Source organism: Delphinus delphis, chromosome 1, assembly GCF_949987515.2.
Source record: "Delphinus delphis chromosome 1, mDelDel1.2, whole genome shotgun sequence".
Taxonomy (NCBI): Eukaryota; Metazoa; Chordata; class Mammalia; order Artiodactyla; family Delphinidae; genus Delphinus; species Delphinus delphis.
This window is the reverse complement of record NC_082683.1, coordinates 105,372,015-105,398,729: the sequence shown is the minus strand read 5'-3', so window position 1 is coordinate 105,398,729 and position 26,715 is coordinate 105,372,015. Positions and strand designations below refer to the sequence as shown.

Below are 26,715 nucleotides of genomic sequence, written 5' to 3'. Positions count from 1 at the left end.
TAGGTTTTGGAATTAGATAGTTCCAGGCTATATTTCTTCCTCAGTTGTGTGTGTTACCTGGTCAACTTTTAAATCTAAACTTCAATTTTCTTGTCTTAAAAATGACTATAATAACATTTACTTCAGACCTCATAGGGTTGTGAGCATTAGGTGAAATAAAGTACACAAAGGGATTAACACAAAAGCTAACAAATGCAAGCTTAATATAAGTGGCAGCTTTAGAGTTGATTTTTATTCTTTGAATCCTCCAGGTTGTGCTTCTCCACTGTGCTCCCAGAACTGCCAATGCATATGTCTGCCTTAGCCTCTATTAGAATTATAGACAACAAAGTCAAACCCTCAAAGGCAGAAACCATCTCTCTCATTCATTGTTTTACTCTTAGCATTCAGCACAGTGCCTCACCTGTATTGGGCTCACATTTAAAATAAATGTTTATGAACTGATCTTAGCTTCCAGTTAGGAAGTATCTGAGACATCAGTTACGATATATGATTACAGGATTTTTCCATCTGTGACCCACTGGGTGGTGAAATAATTGAGTCATACAAGCATTTTTTTTTTAAAGGAAAAGAATAGGGTGGGGAAAGATCAGAGTACAAAACACATAGTAAGGTTAACTATTGTTACATGACACATTTGTTTCAGTTACATATGGGAGTGTACTTGGTTGTAATGTAAATACATTTCTTATTGAGGGTAGGGATAGAAAAAAATTGTGAACATAATGACTCTTCTACTTCAGCAACATTTGTTATTTTCTGTCTTTTTCACTTCAGCCATTCACTTTTTTAAAAATTTATTTTTAGCCATGTTGGGTCTTCGTTGCTGCGTGCAGGCTTTCTCTAGTTGCGGTGAGCAGGGGCTACTCTTCGTTGAGGTGCGCGGGCTTCTCATTGCGGTGGCTTCTCTTGCTGTGGAGCATGGGCTCTAGGCGCGTGGGCTTCAGTACTTGTAGCACATGGTCTCAGTAGTTGTGGCACACGGGCTTAGTTGCTCCACGGCATGTGGGATCCTCCTGGACCAGGGCTCGAACCCTGTCCCCTGCATTGGCAGGTGGATTCTTAACTACTGCACCACCAGGGAGGTCCCCATTTCAGCCATTCTGATAAGTACATAGTGGAATAGCATTGTGGTCCTAATCTACATTTCCCTAATGACCAGTGATGTGGAGCACCTTTACGCTTTATCTCAGCCCTTTGAATATCCTCTTCATAACCACTTTAGAAAATTATTTGAAAGTATCTACAAAAGATGAACATGCATTTCCTATTACCTAGAAATTCTGTGTATTTACCCAAAAGAAATGTGTGCATATGGTCACCAAAAGACATGTACAGGAATGTTCATAGCAATACTATTCATAATAGCCCCAGATGCTCATTAACAACAGAATGGATAAATACATTTGATATATCTACACACGATAGAATCCTATATAGAAGCAAGAATGAATGAACTACAACTACACACAATGTGGAAGATTTGCACAACATAAGATTGAATGAAAGAAGCCAGATAAGAAAAAGTACACAGTGGATAATTTCACTTACATAAAGTTCAAAACCAGACAAAACTAATCTATTGTGTTAAAAGTTAGGATAATGGTTATCCTTGGCATCATGAGGGCTTCAGGGGTGCTGGTTCTTGATCTTAGTGCTCATTACATGGGTATGCTCAGTTTGTGAAATTAATTGAACTATACACATATGATTTGTGATTTTTCTAACTTATTTCTGAATTTGTCTGAAATGGCTATATCTAAAGTTCAAACAAGTTAATAAATAATACTTTGTTTTAAGTGTGAAAAACATGGATAGAGAGCAAGAATCCCTGATACACTCACCCTCATTACCATCAAGTGGTCACCTAGTGTTTGCTTGAATAATTATAGGCAAGGTCAGGCACCTATTTGCTGTCCAGGCAGGTCACTTGTTAGAAAGCTTTTCCTTTACAGTAAGCCATAACTTGCATCTTCACAACTTGCTCCAGTTTGTTGCACTGTCCTCCTAAGAGATTCCAAATCGATCTAATTGATCTATTCCCTCTACCACCAGCTGCTCTTCAAATATTTGAAGGGAGCTACCATGTCCATGTCCCCACCCCAAGTCTTTACTTCTCCAGACTAAAAAGCCCCAGGTCCTTTGGCCACCCCTCAAGTGCGGTTCTCAGTCCCCTCGTGTCTCTTGATTGCACTCCTTTTATCTAGTGATGCTCGGAACAGAGCACTAGCCTCTAGGAGAGGCCTGTGAAGAGCAGAAAAGAGCAAAAAGTAAATCTAGATAGTGAACTTCTTATCAATACCCTCTAATCTTCAATATGTCCTTTCTTCCAAGTTCACATTATATGGTTCTCTCCTGTTGAACAATCAGCTAAGATCCGCCAGGTCTTTTCCAAAGTACTGTTAAGCCCCACATTTACCTTCTGTGTTAGTACAGTCTGCCCTCTGTTAGGACTCAGAACACGTATCTGGCCCCGCTCCAGTTCTCCAAAGCTAAATCTTGGAGATGGAGGCCTACCTGTTACAGAAACACCTCTGAATAGCCTTTCCATCACCCTTCCCCCTTAAAAACAAAAATGAAGTCTTTGTCTCAAGACATCATCTCTTATCCTTGAATAAGCCCCATTTTAAAGTATATTGGGGGTGGGGGGAAGCAACGGGGCATGGAGGAAACACAATTCCACTGTGCATCTCCAAAATCTGACCTAAAAGCAACTGTCACCCCGACCTCGACAAAGCCTGAGCAATGACGGGCACCCTGGTTTGTTTCTTTCTCCTTTCCTCTCCCAGCATCAGTTCCAACTGGAAACTCTGGAGATGAGCATTGCAGGCTCTGCTCACTCAGTCCATTGCCTTTGTGTGACTAGTAGAGGTTGAGTAGGAAAACGTGTCAGGGTGAGAAGGAATCTGATATTTTTCAAGACAGCTGACATCAAAGGTATCTCTAAAGAAAGACCTGGGGGAATCCCCTCTCATCTGTGGAACAGTTATAAGACAGAGAAACATTTCTACAAAAACTTCCAGGCAGCCTCACTGGATATCCTTAACATCAAGACTAGGTGGAAGGGAGATTCATTAAGCAGGAAAACACCAGAGAACAGAACATGTACAGCAGGACCAAGAGAAGCAGGCCGGGAATTAGGGAGGGGAGGCAATCGAACGAGAAGCTTTCAAAGGCCCCTAGTGGCGAGGGGCGACCTCTCCAAAAGGGCGCAAGGGCAGGGGTGGGGTGGAGGGACACTAAATCCGGAACGCGGCGGGGGTCGGGGGGGAAGAAGCAGCTCACCTACCTTGTCCACGTCTGCTCCATTTTCCAGGCGCTGTCCTTACTCGCGGGGCGCTCCTCACCCGGGAGTGGAAGGAGCCTGGGAAAATGAGAAGCCTGGCCCACGATTCTCCAGCGCAAGGAACCTTTCCTCCCCAGCTCCCTCTTTCTGTGTCGGAGAAGAGAGAGCTCTGCTCCCCGCTTCTTTAGAAAACCGATTTGACGTGGCCAAACATCCAGCTAACGGTGCTACGGACACAAGGGAAGGACTGTTCTCAGTAGGAAGCTGGACGTAGAGCGGAGCGGTGCGCGGAGCTGTTTTGGGAGCTGGGGCCAGAGGCAGCCCGCGGTGTGCGCACACACTCCCAGGCTGAGACACGACTGGCTGGCACGAGTTGCTCTGCACCAGCTGAGCTGTCAACCGCGAGGGGAGGCGGGGCTCCCCACAGCCAGTGTGCTGGGGCCGAGCCGGCCCAGGTTGCACGCCGCCGCCTGAACACACCCTTCCTTCTTCCCTGCCTGGATGATGCTGGCAGAGGAGCAGAGAGCTTAGCGGCCTCCTTACCCAGCCCTCTGTCCCTCGCCTGTCCCACTGAGAGGCTTTGGAAAAAACCAGCCAACTGTCGGGAAAATTTGGAGAGGAAGTCCTTTTGTGTGCCTGCATCACCCCACCCACAGGTAACCCCAGAGCCAGAGCTGGAGTCTAGGAAGGTTTTAGGTGCAATCGTGGGTGAATGCAGATGCAGACACTAAATGATCACAGGACATGATGTTATTTTCTTAGAGATCTGATATGTTAGTGTCACCACTGATGGGGAGACCAAGAACCTTCCTCGGTAAGGGAAGCATCCTTACAAAACCTTGCAGCCTTATTAGCTGCCTCCATCTCAGACATCCTGCTTTTATGGTATTCTCTCTCCCTGGGTTTCAATTTCCCAAGCACAGAGGCTACTGGGCTCTTCCACTAGCTTCAAGAGGGCAGAGGGTTCCTGAACTTCCCAGAATGCAAGAAAAGCTTCAAGACAGTAGCCATCAGGACCTAGGATCTTCCCTATAACTGTTCTAAGATCATGGAAAGGGCTCTTTGGGGATGGTGCTGCCTGAGACCCTGTATCATCTATTTATGTAACAAAGTTTAGACATGTCAGACATTCTATAATTAAAGCGCTTACAGCCTTCAAGCTCCTTTTTAGCTCTAAAATAAAAACTTTTTATTAAGTGACATAATCACTGTTATTATTAGCATTACCACTGACCTTTTTTTTTTAATTTGCAGAAAGCTTTATAGTGCCCACATGTGGCAATGTTGACATAGTTGTATTCGTTTCACAGATGATAAATTTGAGAACAAAAACGCTGAAGGTCTCTGTTAAGGCTCTGATACAGGCCGTCTTCTACATGGTGTGGCCCCGGAGACATGTCCTCTGAAGAAAAGACCAACAAGCCTTCTCTAGAATGAATTGATTCTCTCAGGTATCCTAAGAGGTTAACTCAGGAAGGACCCTAGCATGCCTAAGTATTGCTGAGACTGTGGGGAGCCTGTATTCTTGGGGCACACTATCATTCTGCCTCCCATCTCTTGGGTTAGTTCCCCTAATTATCAGTACAGAATAAGGGTTGGGAGGGCAGGGTAACGCTAAAACATTTGAGAGTTCAGAAGAAATGTCTGAAAGGCCCCTAGGCTAGAACCCCCCCAACCTCAACACAACTAGTACCTAAGACCACACTGCTCCTGAGCTTAGAACGTTTCCAGGAAATGTTTTAAGGTCCAGATTGACCTGATTGACAGGGTCAAGCCTGTCCAGATTGACAAGGCTCACAGGTCACTTCTCTAGAAAAAAATCTCCTGCTGCCTCTGAAGCCAAAAAAGAAAGAAAGAAAAAAAAGGGGGAGTAGGGAGAGTCAGAGTTCCATCTTCCATACCAAAGTTGGTACTATATTTAGTTTTGTCTCAAATCAAATTATGGGCTACTGAGTTTGGAGAGGAACTCTGTCTACAGCCAGACATGTGCTGCATTGAAGAAATTATAGCACTAACTAGACAAACTGTGGAGTCCCAGAAGCGAGGCTAGAAAATATGCTTATTCATTTTTAAAATAACTTGTTTACTAAGTTCATAACACATTCATTGTAAAAGACTTGAAAATTACAGAAAAGTATATAGAAAGTAAATTACCCATAATACCCAGAGATAATCAATGTTAAAAGTTTAATTTCTTTCCAGTCTTTTGAAAATATATCATTTAACCCAAATGCTGACTCTCTCTTACACATATAAGAGTATATTATTGAAAAAAGAAATTTTTTTTGTTTTTAAAATTAAATGCATTGTCAAAAGAACTAACTTTTTGTCTTATGTTTTAAAAGAAAATATTCACCCACATATCTACTCCTCTAGCACAACAGTTTAAATTTCTCCATATTCCCTACAATTATTATCCATATATATTACATACCTATTTGTATAGTTACAATTACATACAGCTTAGACATGTTTATATCCTCTTTTTCATTTATTAGATATTTGTCCATATTGTTAGAGAATGTTCATATTTATTATTCTAATGATTGTATATTATATAAATCAATGTAACCATAGTTTACTTAATAATATTCTATTACTGCATAGTTATGCTGTTTCTAATATTAGACTCTCATAAACAATGCCTTAATGAAGTTTTCCTACCTTCATTATTTTAGTCTTTTGAATTATTTCCCTAGTATAACTTCTTAAGGTATAGGAATTTTAGGATAAAAGGACCTTCTAATTTTAACATATTGCACAGCTTCAAGAGCACTAGGATTTATCATTTTAATTTTTCCTTATTTAATAGATAACAAATAATAGTAATAAGGTATTTTAGATATCTGTCTATATCTATCTATATAGTATATAAATAATTTAATGTCATCTCATTTTACTTTATATTTCTCAGAATACTAACTAGTAAGTAGTATTCCTCTTGTATATGCTTACTTGAAAACCATTATCTGTAGTAGCTAGTCATGAAATTCTGCTGTGTTGAGTCATTGTATTAGTCATCTTTTTGCTGAAACAATGCTGCTTAACAAAGAGCTCCCAAATATCAGCATTGAACATCCAGTTCGACTCAAGGATCTGTGGTTCAGGTATGGCTTGGTTGGGCATGGGTTCAAGTCTGCTTCATGTAGCTCTCATTCCAGGACCCCCACTGAAGAAGCAGTGGATACCTGGGGAATATTCTTCTCATGGTAGAGTACAGGAGTGTAAGAGAGTTGGCAGAGACTGTGATGTCTCTTAAAATCTCTGCTCAGAATGCATACATTGTCCCTTCTGCCATATTCCATTCCCCAAAGTAAGTCACATGGCCAAGTCCAGAGTCCTTGGTGCAGAAAAGTACACTCTGCCCACAGAGTACAGAAGGGGTGAGTATTTTGGAACAACAATAAAATCTACCAGTTACTGTCAATTTCCACTGTTGTACTGATACTTGAAGACAATATTTGTCAAGATGAAGTTTTCATCAGCTGGGGTCTCTGAGTGACTCTGATGATCAGTGTTCCTGCTGGCCCAAACTGAACATGTGGAATGAGCAAGAAATACATTTTTGTTGTATTTCAAAATGTATACAATTTGTTGTATTAAGTTACTGAGATTTGGAGACTATTTATTACTGCAGCATAATGTGGTCTATCCTGACACACTTTTTAAAATTTTTTTCATTTTATTTTATTTTTTTAACTCATTTTGAGACCAAGGCAGAGAGAAGACTATAGATCCCATGGATCATTATGGTAAAAAGTCACACATCTTCCTTTTTGCATATCTTTCCCAGTTTTCTGGATTAGAACTCAAAGAATCTGGATAGATAATGTTGTTAAATTAAACCAGTTAACGTTATTCTTTCCTGAGTACACTGCTTTTGCAATGGTCAATTGATTGTGCTTCAGGAAATGTCTAAATTGATGATAAGGGACAAAAAATAGGACAGTATCTCTGTCTTCATACTCAGCTCCAAATACTCCAGTGGTACTTTTACCTTCCACTTATTTAGTTTTTTGAATTTCCTTTCCCTTCCTTCTCCCCAGCTGGACTCTGGGTAAAAAGGACTATTGCTCCTTTTTTTTTTAATTTAATTAATTTATTTTTGGCTGCGTTGTGTCTTCGTTGCTGTGTGCAGGCTTTCTCTAGTTGCAGCGAGTGGGGGCTACTCTTTGTTGCGGTGCATGGGCTTCTCATTGCAGTGGCTTCTCTTGTTGCAGAGCACGGGCTCTAGGCACGTGGGCTTCAGTAGTTGTGGTGCGTGGGCTCAGTAGGTGTGGCTTGCAGGCTCTAGAGCGCAGGCTCAGTAGTTGTGACATATGGGCTTAGTTGCTCTGTGGCATGTGGGGTCTTCCTGGACCAGGGCTCAAACCCGTGTCCCTTGCATTGGCAGGCAGATTCTTTTTTTTAAATAAATTTATGTACTTATTAATTTTTTGGCTGCATTGGGTCTTCACTGCTGCATGCGGACTTTCTCTAGTTGTGTTGAGTGGGGGCTACTCTTCATTGCAGTGCGTCGGCTTCTCATTGAGGTGGCTTCTCTTGTTGTGCAGCACGGGCTCTAGGCATGCGGGCTTCAGTAGTTGTGGCAGGAGGGCTCAGTAGTTGTGGCACATGGGCTTAGTTGCTCTGCAGCATGTGGGATCTTCCTGGACCAGGGCTCAAACCCGTGTCCCCTGCATTGGCAGGCAGATTCTTAACCACTGCACCACCAGGGAAGCTCAGGACTATTGCTCTTGATATAGATTACTCCATGAACTATAAGGTAATAATAAACATAACCATGTCTAACATATTTTTGCCATATTCTCTTCTAAAAGTGTTATATGTACCGATTCCTTTCATCCTCACAATAACATGATGAGATAGGCTCTAGTTAACTCTGTTTTGTAAGTGACTACTTTGGGACACAGGGAGGTAAAGTATGTTGCCTAAGTATACAGAGCTGATATCTGAAACCAGTCTAGCTCCATAACATCATGCTTAACCACTCACTATGTGCACTGCTTCCCCGATTTTGACCCCTAACAGTCACTGAGACTTAGATAGGAGGACGACGTCTGCAGCGTCTGTCGTTTCACTGCCCACTGCAGTTGGCTCAGCTGACTTGGTTAGTCAGCAGATGTCTCCTTTGTCCCTCACAGCTTCATGTCTACCTCTCTAACCCTGGGTTTAAAAAATGTCCTTTGCAGAGAGGAATCATTCTGCAGCCAAGAATAGAGTGTCTGTGGTAAAGATGGCCACAAATTCTTTCCTTCTTCTCCCATTGAGAGGTGGAATCTAATTCTCCTCCCCTTTAATCTTGGTTGGCCTTAGACTTAACTGACTATAGAATACAACAGAAGGGATGTCTGGGCCTGCCAGGGCTAATTCAAAAAAAAAAAAAATCCTTGCGCCTTCATGCAAGACTCTTGGAGGTACTTGCTTTTGAAGCCCTGAGCTGCCATATAACAAACTCCCATGCTAGAGAAACCATGTGGAGAAGCCCTGACACTGCATGGAGACAGGAAGGGGCCTAGTTGAGCCCTCCAGCTAGCAGTTCCCACCAAGGTGTCTGGCATATGAGTGAAGCAGTCTGGGACCTTCTAGATCAGTTCAGCCATCAGCTGGATGTAATCGAGCAGCTCCAGCTGTGGTTATATGGAGTAAATTTGCCCTGCTGGGTTATGCTAGAATTACTGATCCCTAAAACCATGAGATTTAATAAAATGTTTTTTGCGTTGAGCCATAAGTTTTGGAGTAGTTTACTAAGTAGCAATAGATAGCGGAGCCATATTGGGTACCTGTAAGTGGGTTGTTGCTATAACAAAAACCTACACAGGTGGCAGTGTCTTTGGGACCTGGATGCAGCAGAAGCTGGAAAGACCTCTAGGAGAGGGTTAGTGAATGCTGGAAGGACACTGAGGAGACTGCTAGAGAGACTGTGAAGGACAGTGAAGAAAATATTATTGGGGGCTGAAAAAAAAATGACCTGTGTTATATACTGGCAGAAATTTAGCAAAACCGTTCCCCGTGGGAATGTGGAAAATAGAAAATGCACCTAATGAATTGGTAGATCTGGCAAGGAAAATTTTTAGGCAGAATTTCAAGCGTACTAACTAGTTGCTTTTAACCACATATGATAAGATAGGGATAGAAAAAGATGGGCTAAAAAAAAAAAAAAGAACCATTCAGTTTTTAAGCAGAATTTAGAGTAAATATAACCAGGAGTTGCTAGATTCAAAAATCAAACTGCTTCTCTCATCTTCAGTTTCTCCAAATAGCAAACACTTTCAAAATAAGTAGTCTCAGGGAAAAAAAAAATCAAATCCAAGATGTAACTATTAGACACATGGTTAAGACCTCAAGAAGGTTTAAGGTGGCACCTCATATACCATTTCAGTTAAACAAAGAGGCCAGTACGAATCTTAAGGGTGTGCCTTTCCACTAGACAAAAGAGCTTCTAAAATTTTAAGGGCCCATTATTTTACAGCAGCCTCTCAGGCAGCCCAAGGTACAGAAGACCTTGTTTCAGAATAAAAAGTGGTATGTCTTTTGTCTAGGAGACTTGATTATAAATTAGTACAAAAGATGCCCTCAAAGTTTTTAAGCAAATTGTACCAGCAAGGACTGAAAGGGGTTAAGAGAACACGGCATGAAAAGATACCTTTGGACCTTCAACCAGCTACTGAGGGAAAGCAGGCTGAGAAAGTTACCCAACTGCAGAAAAGGATCATTTCCTATGAAAAAAGAATGACTCAAAGAAAAAACCCCAGAGGACAGACCCCAGAAGCCTCCTCTTCACCTGAACTTGATTTAGATGATGAGATTCTGGACTTTTGAACCGACCCAGTAAAAGTTATGAAACTTCTGGGGGATTTGGGAGGAAGTAAGCAATGCATATAGTAATGTTTATGGCCAAAAGGTGCAAGAATATCATAGATTAAAGATGGTTGAAAATTCTTCGCTACTTCTCTCATTGAGAGATGGGGTCTAATTCTCCTCCCTTTGAATCTGGGCTGGTTTTAGTGACTTTCTTGACCCATAGAATGTGGCGTGAGGTCATAAATTCTGAGGTTGGGTCAGCTTCCACCTAGGTCTCTTGATATATTGAGCTGCCACGAAAGAAGACTGATTACTTTGCTGTAGAGACACTGAGGAGAGGCCCCAAGACCACTTGTGAAATAGTCAATATTACCCAGCAGTCCACATGAAGGCACCAGGCATCACTTGGATTCTATGCCTGATGTGAGTGAAGTTGTTTTGGGACCTCCAGAGCACCCTTCAGCTGAATACTACTGAGTGGCCCAGTGAATGCCACATGAAGCAGACAAATTGCTCAGCTGAGACCTGTCCAAATTCCTGACCCACAAAAATCACATGATATAATAAAATGGTGTTGTTTGAAGTACGTCATTATGCAGAAATAGACAACTGGAGCAATGCCTTAAAATGTACACAATAATTCTGATACATTATTTCATTCATTCATTCAAAAATACTTACTGAGGACAGTTATGTGTCAGGCACTATTCTATATACTAGGGACACAGCAGTTAAAAAAATAACCAGCAAAGACCCTGTTTTCATGGGGTTTACAGTCTACTGGGATAGACAGACAACAAACAAAGAAATAACTACAATATGCCAGATGGTGATAAGTGCAATGAAGAGAAACCCAGCAGTGTTAAGAGAGCATCCCAGCAAGGCAACCCTCTTTTATAAATGAGGAAATGGGGCCTTAGAGAGACTAAATGATAGGTCAGTAAGAGAAACAGGTTCCCAGGTATAGTAAAACTGGAGCTTCGTGTGGTGAAAAACTGTCCAACAGAGTTCATAAATTCAAATCTGTTATCTGCATTATTAGTGCAACAGAGGAATCTAATTGGCAGAATTGAGGCTTGGATGGATGTACCTGGTTACCCAGGCCATGCAAGTAACCTGGAGAGAAAAGGTTATAAGTACTATATGAATTGAAAGATCTGCCCTTCAGTAGCTGGAGTGGGGCAGGGGCTGGGGGGATGTGTCTCTGGGGACTATACAAAGTAAGTGGCAGCTGTGCCTCAGAGCAACAGAAATCAAAACCAGGAACAGTTTATGAGAGATTGGGAAATACCCCTTGGGATAAGCAGAAATCCTTGTGATGGAGAAGGGGGCTTTGTAAAATACTTTATTTCCTAAATGAAAAGGTGGGAGTTCAAAGGTAGCTAATGCTCATGAGACTTCATTTATTCCCACAAGCTGATAAAACTCAGCGACAGTTTGGTTACCTTAGTTCACTCAATTCAACATTAGTTCAACAAATGCTTACAGAGCATGTGCTAGGCATTGTACTACATGTTTAAAATCTAATGTGGGAAGTGAGGCAGGTATTCATCAAACCAAAATACAAGTGAAATTGTGTAAGTGCTACCATAAAGGTACAAAGAGGAACATAAAGGAGGGAGTGATTAATTAAATCTGATTAGAGAAGGTTTCATAAAGAAGGTAGTGTCTGAGTAGGGTCCTGAAGGATGCCAGGGATAAAAAACTTTATCATATATTAGGATTTCAAAAGACAGTAGTTTTATTTAAAAATTTAAATTTTCATTGGTAGAAGGAGAAATGTTCCCAGTCTCCTCTGAGTGACTGCCTAGGGTCCCATTCATTTGGAAGAACTGTGCAGCAAAGCTGATGTCACTGGCTAAGGGAGACTTGGGTTCAGATCAGCCCTGTCAATTTGCAGCTTTATGATTTTGACAAGTTACTTAAACTCTCTGGTTTAGTTTCCTCACTTGTAGAATAAGTGTAATGATAATGACTACCTAATAGGGTAGTTGTGAGAACAAAATGAAATAATACAAGAAAAGTGTTTAATTCATTGCCCAGCACATTTTAAGCATTCAATAAATCATAGCTATTCTTTTGTTAATGTTCGCAAACCAGGCAGGATTCCAACCCTGTATAGAAGTTGTGAATTTTAATTTCAGTTCTGCTCCAAACTGCTCTCTCGGGCTAGGCCAGTGACCCAGATTTTCCATTTCTCAGCTCTCTGATTTATCATATGAGACCAAGGCACTGGCAAGGAAGCTGAATAAGCTGGTTCTCCCACATCCTGGATGGAGTTCCAGGGACAAAAAAGTGGACTTCCTCCGTCTTGTATTCCTCCCTTTATCCCAAAACTTCTCCCCCTGTCTTGAGGACTGTGTGTATTTGTGTGTGTGTGTGTGTGTGTTTATTCACACTTCACTAGCGAGCCTTGTCTGTCAGCTGTAACAAAAGCGTCAAGGAAAGAAATTATGACCAAGCTTTCAGACAGCTGGTGGTAATTTACTCATACAATCCCCTTCCTTTCAACACCCACTATTTATGTGTATCTGATGTTGGAGGAGGGGGAATCATGCAAGAAATGTGGTATGTAAATTTCTAGGAAAAAGGGGTTAGAACACTGAAGAAAGACTTGTGTGAATTACCTGGATAATTCTCCTTGCTTTGAACATAGATATTGTGCCTTAAAAATTGAAGGGACTGATGTGAGGGTTAATAAATAAATTTCTGGAACCAGAAACAATACTAGAATAAATTAACAAATAGCTTTCAAGGCATTCATGACAATTTCACCATCACTAAAACCCGAGTCATTTTCCAGGACAGGACAAGCAGCTCCAGTTCAAGGCTAAGAAGCATGTTATCAGGCAACCTAGGCCGCTTAAAAAACCCATGGAGATTATAACTAAAGGCAGTGATGATCCTGGTTTCGAGCTCAGATTGGATTCTGAATTAGGAAACATATTGCTAAGGACAAGGCAGCCATACAGCTATGGTCCCTGTCTTTGTTTCTCGTGTCATATGATCTACTAGCTTGTCCCCCAGTTGATCAAGATGGATTTTTCTGGCTTTAAAATTCTGGCAGACAGTAAGAATCCCTGGTGTTCCGTGTCCTTGATAGATTAGGCTTTATATATGTGTATATATATATATATATATATATATATATATATATATACACATTTTTATATATATATTATGTTTCATATAGATGTATCTATATATACATTTTCATGTATATAGACCCAGCTGGCAAGGGTTCAGAAATATCGAGATACAGCCTCAGAAAGACTTACACAATCAAGAAAAAAATGTTAACGAGAAAAATCCCTCATTTGTATGTGCACTTTTGTTTCCATTTTCAAGTTGTATTTATCTACAACGTGAATCCGTTTTTAAAACTTTCCATTTTGAGAAAAATTAAAAAAATTTTAAACATATGGAAGAGTTGCAAAAATAGTACAATGAAGTTCTACAAATCCTTCACTTGATTCACCAATTGTTAACATTTTGCCACATTTGTTTTCTCTCTCTCCCTCACACACAATTACTGATGAACCATATGAAAGATGCAGGCACTCCACCCCTAAATATTTCAGTGTGTATCTCCTAAGAATAACTAAAATTATTAAATTACTGTGATTATGTAAAAGAATATACTAGCTCTCCTAGGTCAGCTTTTGTCACTATTAAACAGAACCTGATTGATGTATTTGCATTGTTACTTAATTAATATCAGGAGCTCTCCCTGGTAGCTATTTGGCTTAAATCTGCACAACCAAGAGGGCTCATCAAAATAATCACTCCAAGGACAAAGGCGAAATATACAACAGAGACAAATTCCCTCTTCTACACTTGGCACTACTGGAAGTAAATTTCTTGGCAGTTTAGAACAGCTGTTTGTCCTTTCTTCCAGCTGGCAAGGGTTCAGAAATATTGAGATACAGCCTCAGAAAGACTCATACAATCAAGAAAACATTTTAATGAGAAAAATCCCTCATTTGTATATGCACTTTTGTTTTCATTTTCATCTTAGCATATAAGAAGCCAAAATACTGAGCTGTGGAGTTCAATATCGAACATCTGGCAATCCTAGACAAAAACTGAGCATACCCCAACAGTCCTTTATCCTTGCAAAGTTCACGTGAGTAGAGTGGCCATAAGAGTTAATCCCATTCTAGATCATATCAGTTCAGTAAAAGGACAAACACACCCAACTTTAACCACTATGATTCTTTTCAACTAAAATAATCTTTAAATTAGACAAAAAGTATTTCCCATTTTTAGGCTAGGTCTGTGATATACCAATAGGTATAGAAATACTAGCTGACTCTAAATCAAAGGTTGTGATATAAAGAAAAGAATTATTGCATCTTCTATTTGTTGGCTTTGGTAAATTCTCAGGAGATAGAGGGAGGGAAAAATCAAGGCCAGAAGTTTCCTGGTACTGATGGGCTGACAACTGGTTCAAGCTTTTGATTCAACCGTGAAGGAGTTCAGGGCTGGACCTAAGGTGAGGGGAGGGAGGTAGTCACCTGTGGTACAAATTTTAAAAGATGTCAGAAGCTCGGTAATCAAGACAAATGCAATATTCAAATGCAATATTTTAAAAAATAAAATTATTGCAAAAAATCCATAATGAACAAAATGTCAAAATCTTAAATAAAGACAGGATCTGCATGTGCATAATCCTGGCAGTGAGCGCCTTACTTGCTCCACTCTGGTCGGCACCCTGTTGTTCATCCCAGGTGGTGTGACAAGAGCCAAACCGGTACTCTCTAATGCTGTGTTCTGCTGACCTTGTTGGCAACAGCTCTCTGTGTGTAATGAACTGCCAGGTATCAGGTGGTACCTTTAAGACACCACAGGGCAAAAGTGACTATATGAGCCAAGGCCAGCTCTTCCAACCTCCTTCCCGAATAGTTTTAAGGCTCAAGGGAACGTTTCTGGGTTTTACAGGGCATCAGGGAGATGATAGAACAGATGAGAAGGGGAGATGGTGGAAGAGGGACAAAAGAACAGTTTACTTCATGAGTTGCTGCTAATATAACTAGAATGGAATTTTCAAGCACCTATCCTTTTTAAGAAAACCCTGAGCCCTTACTCTCAGTTTGAGGTACCTGCTCACTCAACTCAAAAACCAAATCTGCCTCACCTTTAGTCTTTCTGTCACATGAACTGCAGTTGGCTTTGGAAATCAAAGTAGCCACGCTACCTCCTCCATAAAGGCTGTAATGAATTCCAGCTGCTTAGGAAACTTCATCAAACTGGAGCCTCTCCTTTGGCAAGAGCTGCTCATGCGTGAGTACCAGAGCTGATGGTGTGACAGTCGAAACCACTTACAGGTGCCCTTGCTGGCAGAACCTATCTTACGGACTCAGCCTTACAATGTATCTTGTTTGGCCATTAGCTGGGACATGAAAGGTCCAGGTAATCACAGTCACTAACACTCCCCCTACATATGATCCTACACCTGACTTGCTTCAACATCTGTTACCTGTCAGGCCTTCTGTAGGCACCAGGCATTTGCATGTTCCTTCATGTGGCTTGCCTGGCTCCTAGTGGTGAGGCACTCAGGCCTTCCTTCTTCCTCTCTACCTACATCAGCCTCACAAGGACAGCCTGTCTTGCTAGTCTTGGGTCCCTTGTACAAATTTTTTTTAAAAAAACCTACTCTTTGGACAGGATGTTAGAGTCATAGCTCTGAACATTAACCTGGAGAGCTGAACCATTTGCCAGGTTCTTGACAGCTCCTTCACCGAGGGCCAGACTCTGCTTCCAGTTTTCTTTCATGGAAGGCAGGGCCTGACGTTTTAGCTCAGTTTCCAATAGCTTTATTTTTAGGGATTGGGCCTTGCTTCTGGTGCTCCTGGACATCCACAGAGCGAGTAGGGAACTGTCCTGAGAGGATGGGGTAAAGGGAAGGGAAGTCTTGAAGGCCAGCTGAAAAGGAGGGAGGTGAGAGTCTTTTAAGGTTTCACTGAAGCAAGGAAAAGAGAAAACAGCTGCAGCCACTGCAGAGCTGAAGTTGAAGGCTGAGAAAAACTAGCCCCTGTGTCAAACTAGAAGAGTAAAAAGAGGGTATGAAATTTAGAGATGTATCAAAATTTGGCATTGCCTTTGAGCCAAAATCTGCTATTTGGCTTTGGCTTTGGCAAACCCAACAACTGAATGCTAACTTCATATTGTTTCTTACATCTCTGAACTTGTGCTCATGTGGGTTCCCATAATAGCTAATCAGCATAACATGCCGGTAGTACAAATAAAGTATGCCATCTAGATTTTTGTTAATATCTGAACAATCGCTCTCAGATACAAGTAAGTATTCAAGGTATTATTTGGAGTGAAAATCTCCTTATATGATTTACATGTTGAAATTCTGGTAATCCTTCAAACATAAAATTTTAGTTATTACTTCAAGAGTGAAATGATGCAACAATGAAAAGTGATTGTGAAAGTTAATAATTTAAAAATCAATAGTTATTACTTTTATTAATAACATTAATATCACTATTAATAATTATTTAAACTGCATATATTCCCCCAGTTTCTGGCTCTCCCAAGCCCTGACCAATCTGAAAGCAGCTTTGCTAATTTATATTAGAAACTAAACTACATGTACAGCGTGGTCTCCCAATAGGTTATCTAAGGCAGAGCTCCCCAACCAGTCCCCCTCTTATGCTGCAAACAAGTTACACTGTCTACTCAGAAATCAATTCCCTCAACCCTAAGGCATCCAAGAAGACAGCCAGAGCCGGTCACTGCCAGCAATACCTTCCAGGGATGCTTGGAGAGCTGACTGAGCTAGCAGAGTCTGAGGTTTTTATTGTTCTGAAGATACGGTCAAAAATCTTTAATAGGACATACATAGCTTGGCATAATCTTTAGCCTCAGCTCTGGTTATACTCCTCCTTGATTTTTGTGCTTGATTTGTAATAGTCTCATTCTAGAAGGAAGGAAGGGAAGGAATAAATACTGTTGTTCCTCTAATTTCTAGGAGTTCAGGTAACGGATGCAGACTGTGGTAGCCAGTCTCTAAGAGGGCCCCCAATAATCCTTGGTAATCACACTCTTGGTATTGGAAAGAGATTTATTATAAGTGATTGGCTCATGTTATTATGGAGGTTAAGAAATCCTATGATCTGCTTTTGGAAGCTGGAAACCCCAGAAATTCAATGGTGTTGTTCTAAGAGGGTCCACTGTATAAGTCCCAGTCCGAGGTCAAAAGACTAATATCCCAGCTCAGTAGTTAGGCAGAGAGAGAGAACAAATTCTCCCTTCCTCCATCTTTTTGTTCTATTTAGGTCCTCAGTGGATTGGATGGTGCCTACACACATTGGGGAGGGCAATCTGCTTTACTCAGTCTACTAATTTCAAATGCTAATTACATCTGGAAACACCCTCACAGATTCACTTAGAAATAATGTTTAGCCAGACATCTGGGTACCTTGTGATCCAGTCAAGTTGACACATAAAATTAACCATCATAGTCCCTAAGTTTTGGGGTAATTTTCTATGCAGCAATAGATAACTGATACACAGATTCCTGAACCTTCCCTCAATCCAAGGTCATGCTGTAGAGTTAGAGATCCAGCCCTCCCACTCACAAAGAAGCTATTCTCTTTACAGTAAAGAAGGACAAGGAATTCAGAGCATTTATTTAAGGCTGCACAACTGGAAAGTAGATTTATGGTGAAAATGAAGGGACTGATAAGTAGTACTTTTGTAGGACCATTCTGTAGAATATACTGCCTAAGCATTCTCTTTCCAGATGTGCTTTTAATTACTACCAAGAACATTTTTTTTTCTTTTAGAAGATATGTGAAATCCATGAAATGCCTTCTTATTGAAACAACAATAAAGCTGTACATTTTAGTTTCAATATTTAGTTGGAGATTCCAAAGTCAAGATTTATATAGCAATGAGGCAAAAAGATGTTATAGATTGGAATATTATGGAGACTAAAAGGATGCCAAAATATGGTATTGTTTCTGTTTGTATACTTGTTCATGTTGACAATTCTATTATTGGTTCCATTTTCTCTGGCGAGTGTTGTATGGTTAAATGTGGGTGTACACGAACACACACACAGTGGAGAAAAGCCCCCCACATGTGCCCACTGTTCTGGGCAGTGAGCCCAGTTTGCTTTAAGTCTTTGTTATTTGCACAGTGTCCCAGATTCTCTTTTGAAATGTGCAATTCACCCAATTTTATTAACCTGAATATGGAGCTATCTGTTGCTTTTTTGATAGACTCTCACTCATGTCTAGGTACACTTCCTTTTGTTTTAAACAGGTCATTCATTTCTCTGTGTTGACCTTCAGGCATTTTGCCGTATGAATTGAAAGCAAATCCTCACAAGGTCAGATTTTAGTAATGCCGTTTATTATTTTAAAATAGATGACATTTCACGCTTGTTATGCTAATTTGGAGACCAAGCCATTTTTCGTCTAAGTTCTATCAAAGGCTTTTTGTTGCTTTTGTTTGTTTTGATTTGTTTTTTAAGGAAAAGCAGATCTAGGGCCATTAAAAGGAAAAAGAATTTAAAGCATACAAGATGAAGAAAAATAATGACTCCAATGCACATGAAACAAAAATTTAGTACCTGACAGTTGAGTACCACCTCTACCACTTCATAACTGTGTGATCTTGTCAAATCATTTAAGCTTTCTAAAAAAGCAGGGATAATAATAGCATCTTTCTCACAGAATTGTAGTGAGGATTAAATGAGCTTATGCTTATACATTGCTTAAGATATGTATAATGCTGGCATGTAGCCAGTACTCAATAAATATTATTAATAATGTAAATTATACATGTAATAACAATATTAATGTTGCTGCCATGGATGTCAGCGATCAAAAATCTAAATCACGAACTCTGTTTGGAACTCCTGTGAGATCTAGTACAAATCCCCTATACTTATGAGTATGTTCTGGCAAACAAGACTGAGAGAACAAGTAACTTGAAGAAGAGGTTGCAGTGTCCTGAGGCAAACATCTTCCTGCTTGCTACACCTTCCCACCATAAACACTACCACCATCTTGTCAACATACACAACCCTCTGTGAAGGTATTTTTTACATTATCCAGGGTCTTCTCTATGGGTGTGACTGTCATTCTTTTGTCCCTTCACCTAAACACCACCACTCCCATACTGAGTGGGGATAAAACTTCAACTAAGGTTAAGCAAAAACCTCAACCAGAGGTTTCAAATACGGCTTAATACAGAGACTCCAAAAATGGAGTTTTCTCTCTCCTCTGTCAATTATTTTCTGTGCTGGTTTTATTTTCAGTGTCTGCAAGGTAGCAAGTTATCTGCCAGCAGGCCCAGGCTTACATTCTTCTTCAGGTTCACATCCATTAGAAGAAAGGTTGCCACTTTCAGAAGGTTCCTGAAGAATCCTGTCTGCACTAACTTGAGTCAGTACCCATCCCTGAACTAATTCCTGAGACTGTGAGGAAAAATTACTCTCTTTCTTTTTAAACTGACATTAAAATTATTTTCTGTTTATAGACTTAATTTTTAGAGCAATTTTAGAGTTAAATTACTCTTTTTTAAAAGGCCTGTGATACCTCCTTTTTAAACTTCATTCCCCTCATCCAATACACCAATGAATCCTGTTGGCTCTACCTCCAACTCATTCTGAATCTGTTCACTTCTTACCAGCCCCACTGCTGGCACCAAGATTTAAATCACCATTTTCTTATATCTGTACTACTTACTGGAATAGTCTTCAAAGCAGCCTCCCTGCTTCTGCTATTAGAAGCACTCTTTCACTCCTAAAGTTTGTTTTACAATAGCAGGGTGATATTTTAAAACATTTTCCAGATCATATCATGCTCCTGCTTCAAACCCTTCCTTGGTTTCCCAATGTCCTTAGAATAAAATCAACTTTTTACTATGGCCTACAAGGTCTCAGGTGACCTAGCTCAGCCAACCTCATCCCCCTTATCTCTTGCCATTCTCCTTTTGTTTAGCATGTTCCAGCTGCCTTGGTCTTCTTTGTGTTGCTCAAACATACCAAGCTTATTCCTACCTTAAGGGTTTTACAACTGAGGCTCTCCCATCATCTGCCTCCATTCCTTTCTAACCAATAACTCTACTTTATTTTCCTTGTAAGCCTTATTACCATTAGAAATCATTTTATTTGTATATTTATTTACTTGTTTACTGTCTATCTCCTCACCAGAACTCAATTTGGCTAAATTTAGTTTCTAAAAAGAGGATACTGGAAGGGGAGACCCACAGAATCAACAGAAGAGTTGAAAACTCAAAAAAAAAAAAAAAGGGTTCAAAAGGGACAGAAGCAGGGGAAGAAATAAGAACTCAGGTAGCAAGAAGAAACCAATTGGTCCCAACCATTTTTTCTACTCTTGTGTTGCTCCATGAAGATGTGATGTCCATGCAGAGTCAGGTTATACTAGTGTGGGTCTCATTACCCTCATCTATCTAGAAGAGGGCAGGGTACCTTAATAGACCATCGCATAAGACTTTTATAAAGCAATGGCAAAAAAAAAAAAAGGGTAATTCTCCAAAGGAGATGTAGAGTTATTGTCCAGAGAAAGGAGGAATGAGTAAATGCTCCCCCTTCCAAAAAAAAAGCCAAAAAAAAAGACAGAGAAACAAATGTCTGCACTAATCCCTGACGTAATATCTTGTCATCCAGAAGCCATCTACTTTACTTTAATGTAGACTGATGTATGCCTAAGAAATGCAAACAGATTTTAATATTAACCTAAATCAAATAAAAGCAGAACGATACATCTTTTGAACATCTGTTCAAAACCATACAACACACTCAAAAGATATGCACTTAAATGTTTTCTCTCTTTTATGCCCCAGAAAGATTTAGCGGTCAGGATACAGTTCTGCAAGACACCTCCTTTTGGATGTCCCACATGAAAGTAATTCATTTCCCTGATATCTACTTCTCCTACCATATTTTCTCTCAGTAGATGACATTAGTAATCATTCCATAGTTGACCTAGAAATTTAAGAGTAATTCTTGTTTCCCCCTTCTTCTTCATTTCCCATACTTCATTGATCAACAAGTGCCACCAATTCTACCTCAGAAATTCTCAAATCTAGGGGCTTCCCTGGTGACACAGTGGTTAAGAATCTGCCTGCCAATGCAGGGGACATGGGTTCGAGCCCTGGTCCGGGAAGATCCCACATGCCATGGAGCAACTAAGCCCGTGCGCCACAACTACTGAGCCTCCACTCTATAGCCTGCAAGCCACAACTACTGAAGCCCACATGCCCTAGATCCTGCGTGCCGAAATTACTGATTGTGCCGCAACTACTGAGCCCGCATGCCACAACTACTGAAGCCCATGTGCCTAGAGCCTGTGCTCTGCAACAATAGAAACCACCACAATAAGAAGCCTGAGCACCACAATGAAGACTAGCCCCCACTCACTGCAACTAGAGAAAGCCCGTGCACAGCAACGAAGACCCAATGCAGCCAAAAATGAAAAATTAATTAATTAAAATTAAAAAAAAAAAGAAATTCCCAAATCTATCCCTTCTTCAGCATTCCTGCTACCACTGCCTAAGTTCAGGCCCTCGTAACCTCAGACCCCAAACCACTTGTAACAGCTTCTTAGTTATCCCTTCTTTTCACTCAACCCACTTCATTCCATCTCCCACACAGTTGTCACACTTATGGTTCTAAAACAAAGATCTAAGTACATCACTACCCTGCTTTAAAACCTTCTATAGCTCCACACTGCTTATCAAAAACAAAAACCTAACCACCTTTGTGTCTTAGTTGGAGTGACAGAACACAAAAGTCTCTCAGAACTATTTATGAATGCAACAGTTCTTTAATTCAGTGGTTCTCTAAACTTGCTGTACATGAGTGCTTTTGTACATGAGGCTAGGGCCTCAATCTGAAAGCATATGATTTAATTGGTCTGCAGTGGAGCCTGTACATAAGTTTTTAAAACTCTCCCTAAGTAATTCAAATGTATAGCCAGGGTTTAAAAATGCAATTTAAAAGATAACTAGAAAGCCACATTTACTTCCAAACAGCATGAAGTAACAGGGTCAATATTTATTACCACTCACCGCTGATAGGAATAACTAAAAACCTGGACAAAATATATGAAAGAAAGATTTTCAGACACTGGATATTAGGCAAAACAGATAGTGATCCCAGAGAAAAGAGAAACAAAGTGAGGCACACAACTGCCCTAGTTTACTTCTTGGAGAGAGTTTATAGCTGGTAGTGGTAAGAGAGGGAGCCAAGGCAGAGCCTAGTTATCTCCTTAGGTTGAGATAAAGCTAGGAACTTGGGAAGGCCAAGGTAGCAAGAGTTCATAGAGCAGAGTACCAAAAAAGAGAGAAAATTCCAGAGATCTGCAAAGCAACCCCCTTGAGTATTCAGCTGTGTACTGATCAGCATATTTGTATGAGGAAACTAAGGCTGGGGTAAGAACCACATAAGAGAATCAGAGGGACAATCTTCTTGGCTCATACAGGATGAGAAGAGTTTGTTTTTCCAGCAACAGACGTAGAAAAAATTTCCATAATTCATGGAATATTGGGTAGTGTACTCAAAGAAGTATCAGCCCAGTAAAGGGGAAAGTTATGAAATGTTTCTTTGATTCCACCTAACAAACCTTAAAAACAAGACCCAAAAGGGTCAAACTATTTTGAAGCAACTTAACTATGTCCCAGAATAAAGCTCAAGAATAATTACAGAAATAAAAATTATCTAGAATCCAACAATAAAATGCTCAATATGTGGCATCTGATCAAATATTACCAGGTATACAAAGAAGCAGGAAAACACTATTCAAAATGAAGAGAAAAATCAATCATGTCAATCATTAGAAACATACTAGGAGCTGACATGGATGTTAGAATTAAAACCATTTTTATAACATTCCATATATTCAAGAAGGTAAAATAAAGATTGACCAAGTTAAGTAAAATATATGGAAGTTATTTTTTTAAAAGACACAAATCAAACTTCTAGAGATGAAAAGATAGTATCTGAGATGAAAAATACACTGCATGGGATTAAGAGCAATTTAGACACTGCAGAAGAAAAGATTAGTGAACTTGAAGACATACGAATAAAAATAATCCAAAATAAAACAAAGAGAAAAAAGACTTTTAAAAAAGAACAAAGCATCAGTGATCTGTGGGAAAAATTCAAGTGGTCTAATACATGTGTAACTAGAGTTCCCAAAGGAAAAATGTTAGAAGGAGTGACAAAAAATTTTCAAAGAAAGAATGGCTAAAAATTGTCCAATTTTAATGAAAACTATAAGCTCCACAAAGCCAAAGCACAAGAAACATGAAAATAACTACACCAAGGTACATTGTAATCAAATTGCTTAAGATCAGTGATAAAGGAGAAAAATTTTAAAACATTCAGGAGGAAAAAAACCTCCATTATGTACAGAGGAAAAAAAGATAAGAATGAGAGCAGAATTCTCATCAGAAAAATTTCAGGTTAAAAGATAGCATAACAACATCTTTAAAGGACTGAAAAAAAATGTTACCTAGAATTCTATAACTAGCAGAGTAGTCTTCTTGCATGTGCAACTTGTATAGTCACACAGTACTATGCTCAAAAAGACTGTGTTTGGTTTAATATTCTGCTGTTTTTTGTTTTTTGGTTTTTTTCTGGATCTTAGATCTCCAACAAGGGATTGAACCCAGGCCCTGGCAGTAAAAGCGCTGAGTCCTAACCACTGGATCACCAGGAAATTCCCCTAATATTCTGATGTTGATGGCTTGAAATCCTTAATAATTCTGAACAGAGGGCTCTACATTTTCATTTTGCTTTGGGCCCCACAAATTATGTAGTCAGTCCTGATAACTAGCAAAAATATCTTTTAAACATGAAGGTGGAAAAAACACTTTGTCAGACACACAAAATCTGAAAGGATTCCCCAACAGTTTATCTGCACAATAAGAATAAGAAATGTTAAAGAGGGCTTCCCTGGTGGCGCAGTGGTTGAGAATCCACCTGCCGATGCAGGGGACACAGGTTCATGTCCCAGTCCGGGAAGATCCCACATGCTGTGGAGCGGCTGGGCCCGTGAGCCATGGCCGCTGAGGCTGCGCGTCTGGAGCCTGTGCTCCACAATGGGAGAGGCCACAACAGTGAGAGGCCCGCGTACCACAAAAAAAAAAAAAAAAAGAAATGTTAAAGAAATTCTTTCAAGCAGAAAGGAAATGATACAAGATTGAAATCTAGATCTAAGCAAACTAATAAAGAAAACTGGAAATGGGAAATATGTGAGTAAATGTGAGACCTTAGAAAATATCATTCGGAAAATGAAAATCAAAACTACAATGAGATTCCACTTCACATTCATTAAGATGGCTATTACTAAAACAAAAAAGCCCCAAAAAACAGAAAATAACAAGTGTTGGTGAGGATGTGAAGAAATCAGAACCTTTGTGCACTATTGGTAATGTAAAATGGTGCAGTCACTATAGGAAATAGTATGGGAGTTCCACATAGAATTGCCACATAAATCAGCAATTCCCCTTCTGGGTAAATACTCAAAAGAATTGAAAGCAGGTATTTGTACACCAGTGTTCATAGAAGATTCACAATAGCCAAAAGGCAGCAACAACCCAAACGTCCATCAGTGAATGAATGGATAAATAGAATGTGATACATACATACAATGGTATATTATTCAGCCTTTAGAAAAGAACAGAATGCTGACACATGTTACAACATGGATGAACCTTGAAGACATTATGCTAATAATTTTCCTTTGAATTCTATCAAACATTTAAGGAAGAAATAGTGCCAATTCTCCACAAACTCTCCCCCAAAAATTGAAGAAGAAGGAATATTTCCCAACTCATTTTATGAGGAAAACATTACTCTTATACCAAATCCAGACAAAGACATTACAAGTGAAGAATACAAATCAATATCCCTCCTGAACATAGATGCAAAAATTCTTAACAAAATTTCAGCAGCTCTAATCCAACAGTATAGAAAGGATAGTATATCATGACTAAGTGGGATTTACTCCAGGAACTCAATGCTAATTTTAATATTCTTAAGTCAATCAATGTAATTTACCATATTAATAGAATAAAAAAGAAAAATGATATAGGCATCTCATCAGAGGTAAAATCAAACATCCATTCCTAATGAAAACTCACAGAAAATTATGACTGGAAGAGAACTTCCTCAATCTGATGAAAAGTACCTATGAAAAACCTACAGGTATAAACTTAATGGTAAAAGAATGAATGCCTTCCTCTTAAGATCAGTAACAAGGCAAAGTATGTTTGCTTTTACTATTTCAATTCAACTTTGTACTAGAGGTGCTAGCTAGTGCAATAAGGCAAAATAAATAAATAAAGACATAGAGATTGGAAAGAAAGAAGTAAAACTGTCTCTCTGTCTCTCTCTGTCTCTTCTTCCTTCCCTCCCTCTTCCTCTCTTTGTGTGGATGACATAATTATTATGTAGAAAATTCTATGGAATCTACAAAAAATCTACTAGAACTAAATAGTGAATTTAGCAAAGCTACAGGATATAAGATGAGTATACAAAAAACAGTATAAACTAGCAATGAATAATCAGAAATTGACATTTTAAAGACATTATCATTTATAATAGAATTAAAGTTATTAAGAGTTTAAGCATGTGTCTCATAAGATATGTAAATTCTATATGCTAAAACCATAAAACAGTGTTGAGAAAAAGTAAAGGAGAACTAAATGACAGTTTCTCAACCTCACTCACTATTGATGTTTTGGGCTGGATGGTTCTTCATTGTTAGAACTGTTCTATGTATTGTAGATTATTAGACAGTATTCCTGACTTCTATTTACTAAATGCCAGTATCACCCTTGCTGTGAGTTAGGATAATCAAAAATGTGTCCAGATACTGTCAAACATCCTTTGTGAGGCATAATTATCCCCAGTTGAGAGCGACTGACCTAAATAAATGAAGAGATATACAATGTTTATGGATCAGAAGACTCAATATTGTTAAACTATCAAATTCTCTCCAAATTAAATATATAGACTTAAATACAATCCCATTCAAATTCCCAGCAGGCCTTTTGTCTGTGTTGACCAGTGGATTCTAAAATCTATATGGAAATGCAAAGAACCTAGTATAGCCCAAACAATTTTGAATAAGAAGAATGAAATTGGAGGATTTGCACTACATTATTTCAAGATTTACAACGCTATAGTAATCAAGATAGTATGATATTGGTCTAAAGATAGACAAATAGATCAATGGAACAGAATAGAAAATTCAGACATAGACTCACATATATATGGTCAATTGATTTCAATAAAAGTGCTAAGGCAATTAAATGGAGAAAGGATAGATTTCTCAACAAACAGTGTTGGAACACTACATGCGAAAAAAAGAACCTTGATCAATACCATATACTAGATACAAAAGTTAACTCAAAATGGATAATAGACCTAAATGTAAAACATGAAACTATAAAACTTCTAGAAGAAAACATAAGAGGGAGAGAGGGGGAAGATGGCGGAAGAGTAAGACACGGAGATCACCTTCCTCCCCACAGATACATCAGAAATACATCTACACGTGGAACAACTCCTACAGAACACCTACTGAACGCTGGCAGAAGACCTCAGACCTCCCAAAAGGCAAGAAACTCCC

The 26,715-nt window shown here is 39.5% G+C and overlaps 1 protein-coding gene across 6 annotated transcripts in view; it reads right to left on the bottom strand.

Annotated features, from left to right (window-relative positions):
• PDE4DIP (phosphodiesterase 4D interacting protein) overlaps positions 1 to 26,715 on the bottom strand; it is a 224,796-nt gene that overhangs the window by 185,842 nt on the left and 12,239 nt on the right. Inside the window, exon 1 of one of the 6 annotated variants that reach the window (XM_060028183.1) lies at positions 3,290 to 3,607. The exons of the other annotated variants lie outside the window; for them this stretch is intronic. Coding sequence (XP_059884166.1) covers positions 3,290 to 3,309 — 20 coding nt within the window. The 5' untranslated portion in view covers positions 3,310 to 3,607. Of the gene's footprint in view, positions 1 to 3,289; positions 3,608 to 26,715 lie in introns of those variants that run through there. 6 annotated transcript variants of the gene reach the window in all.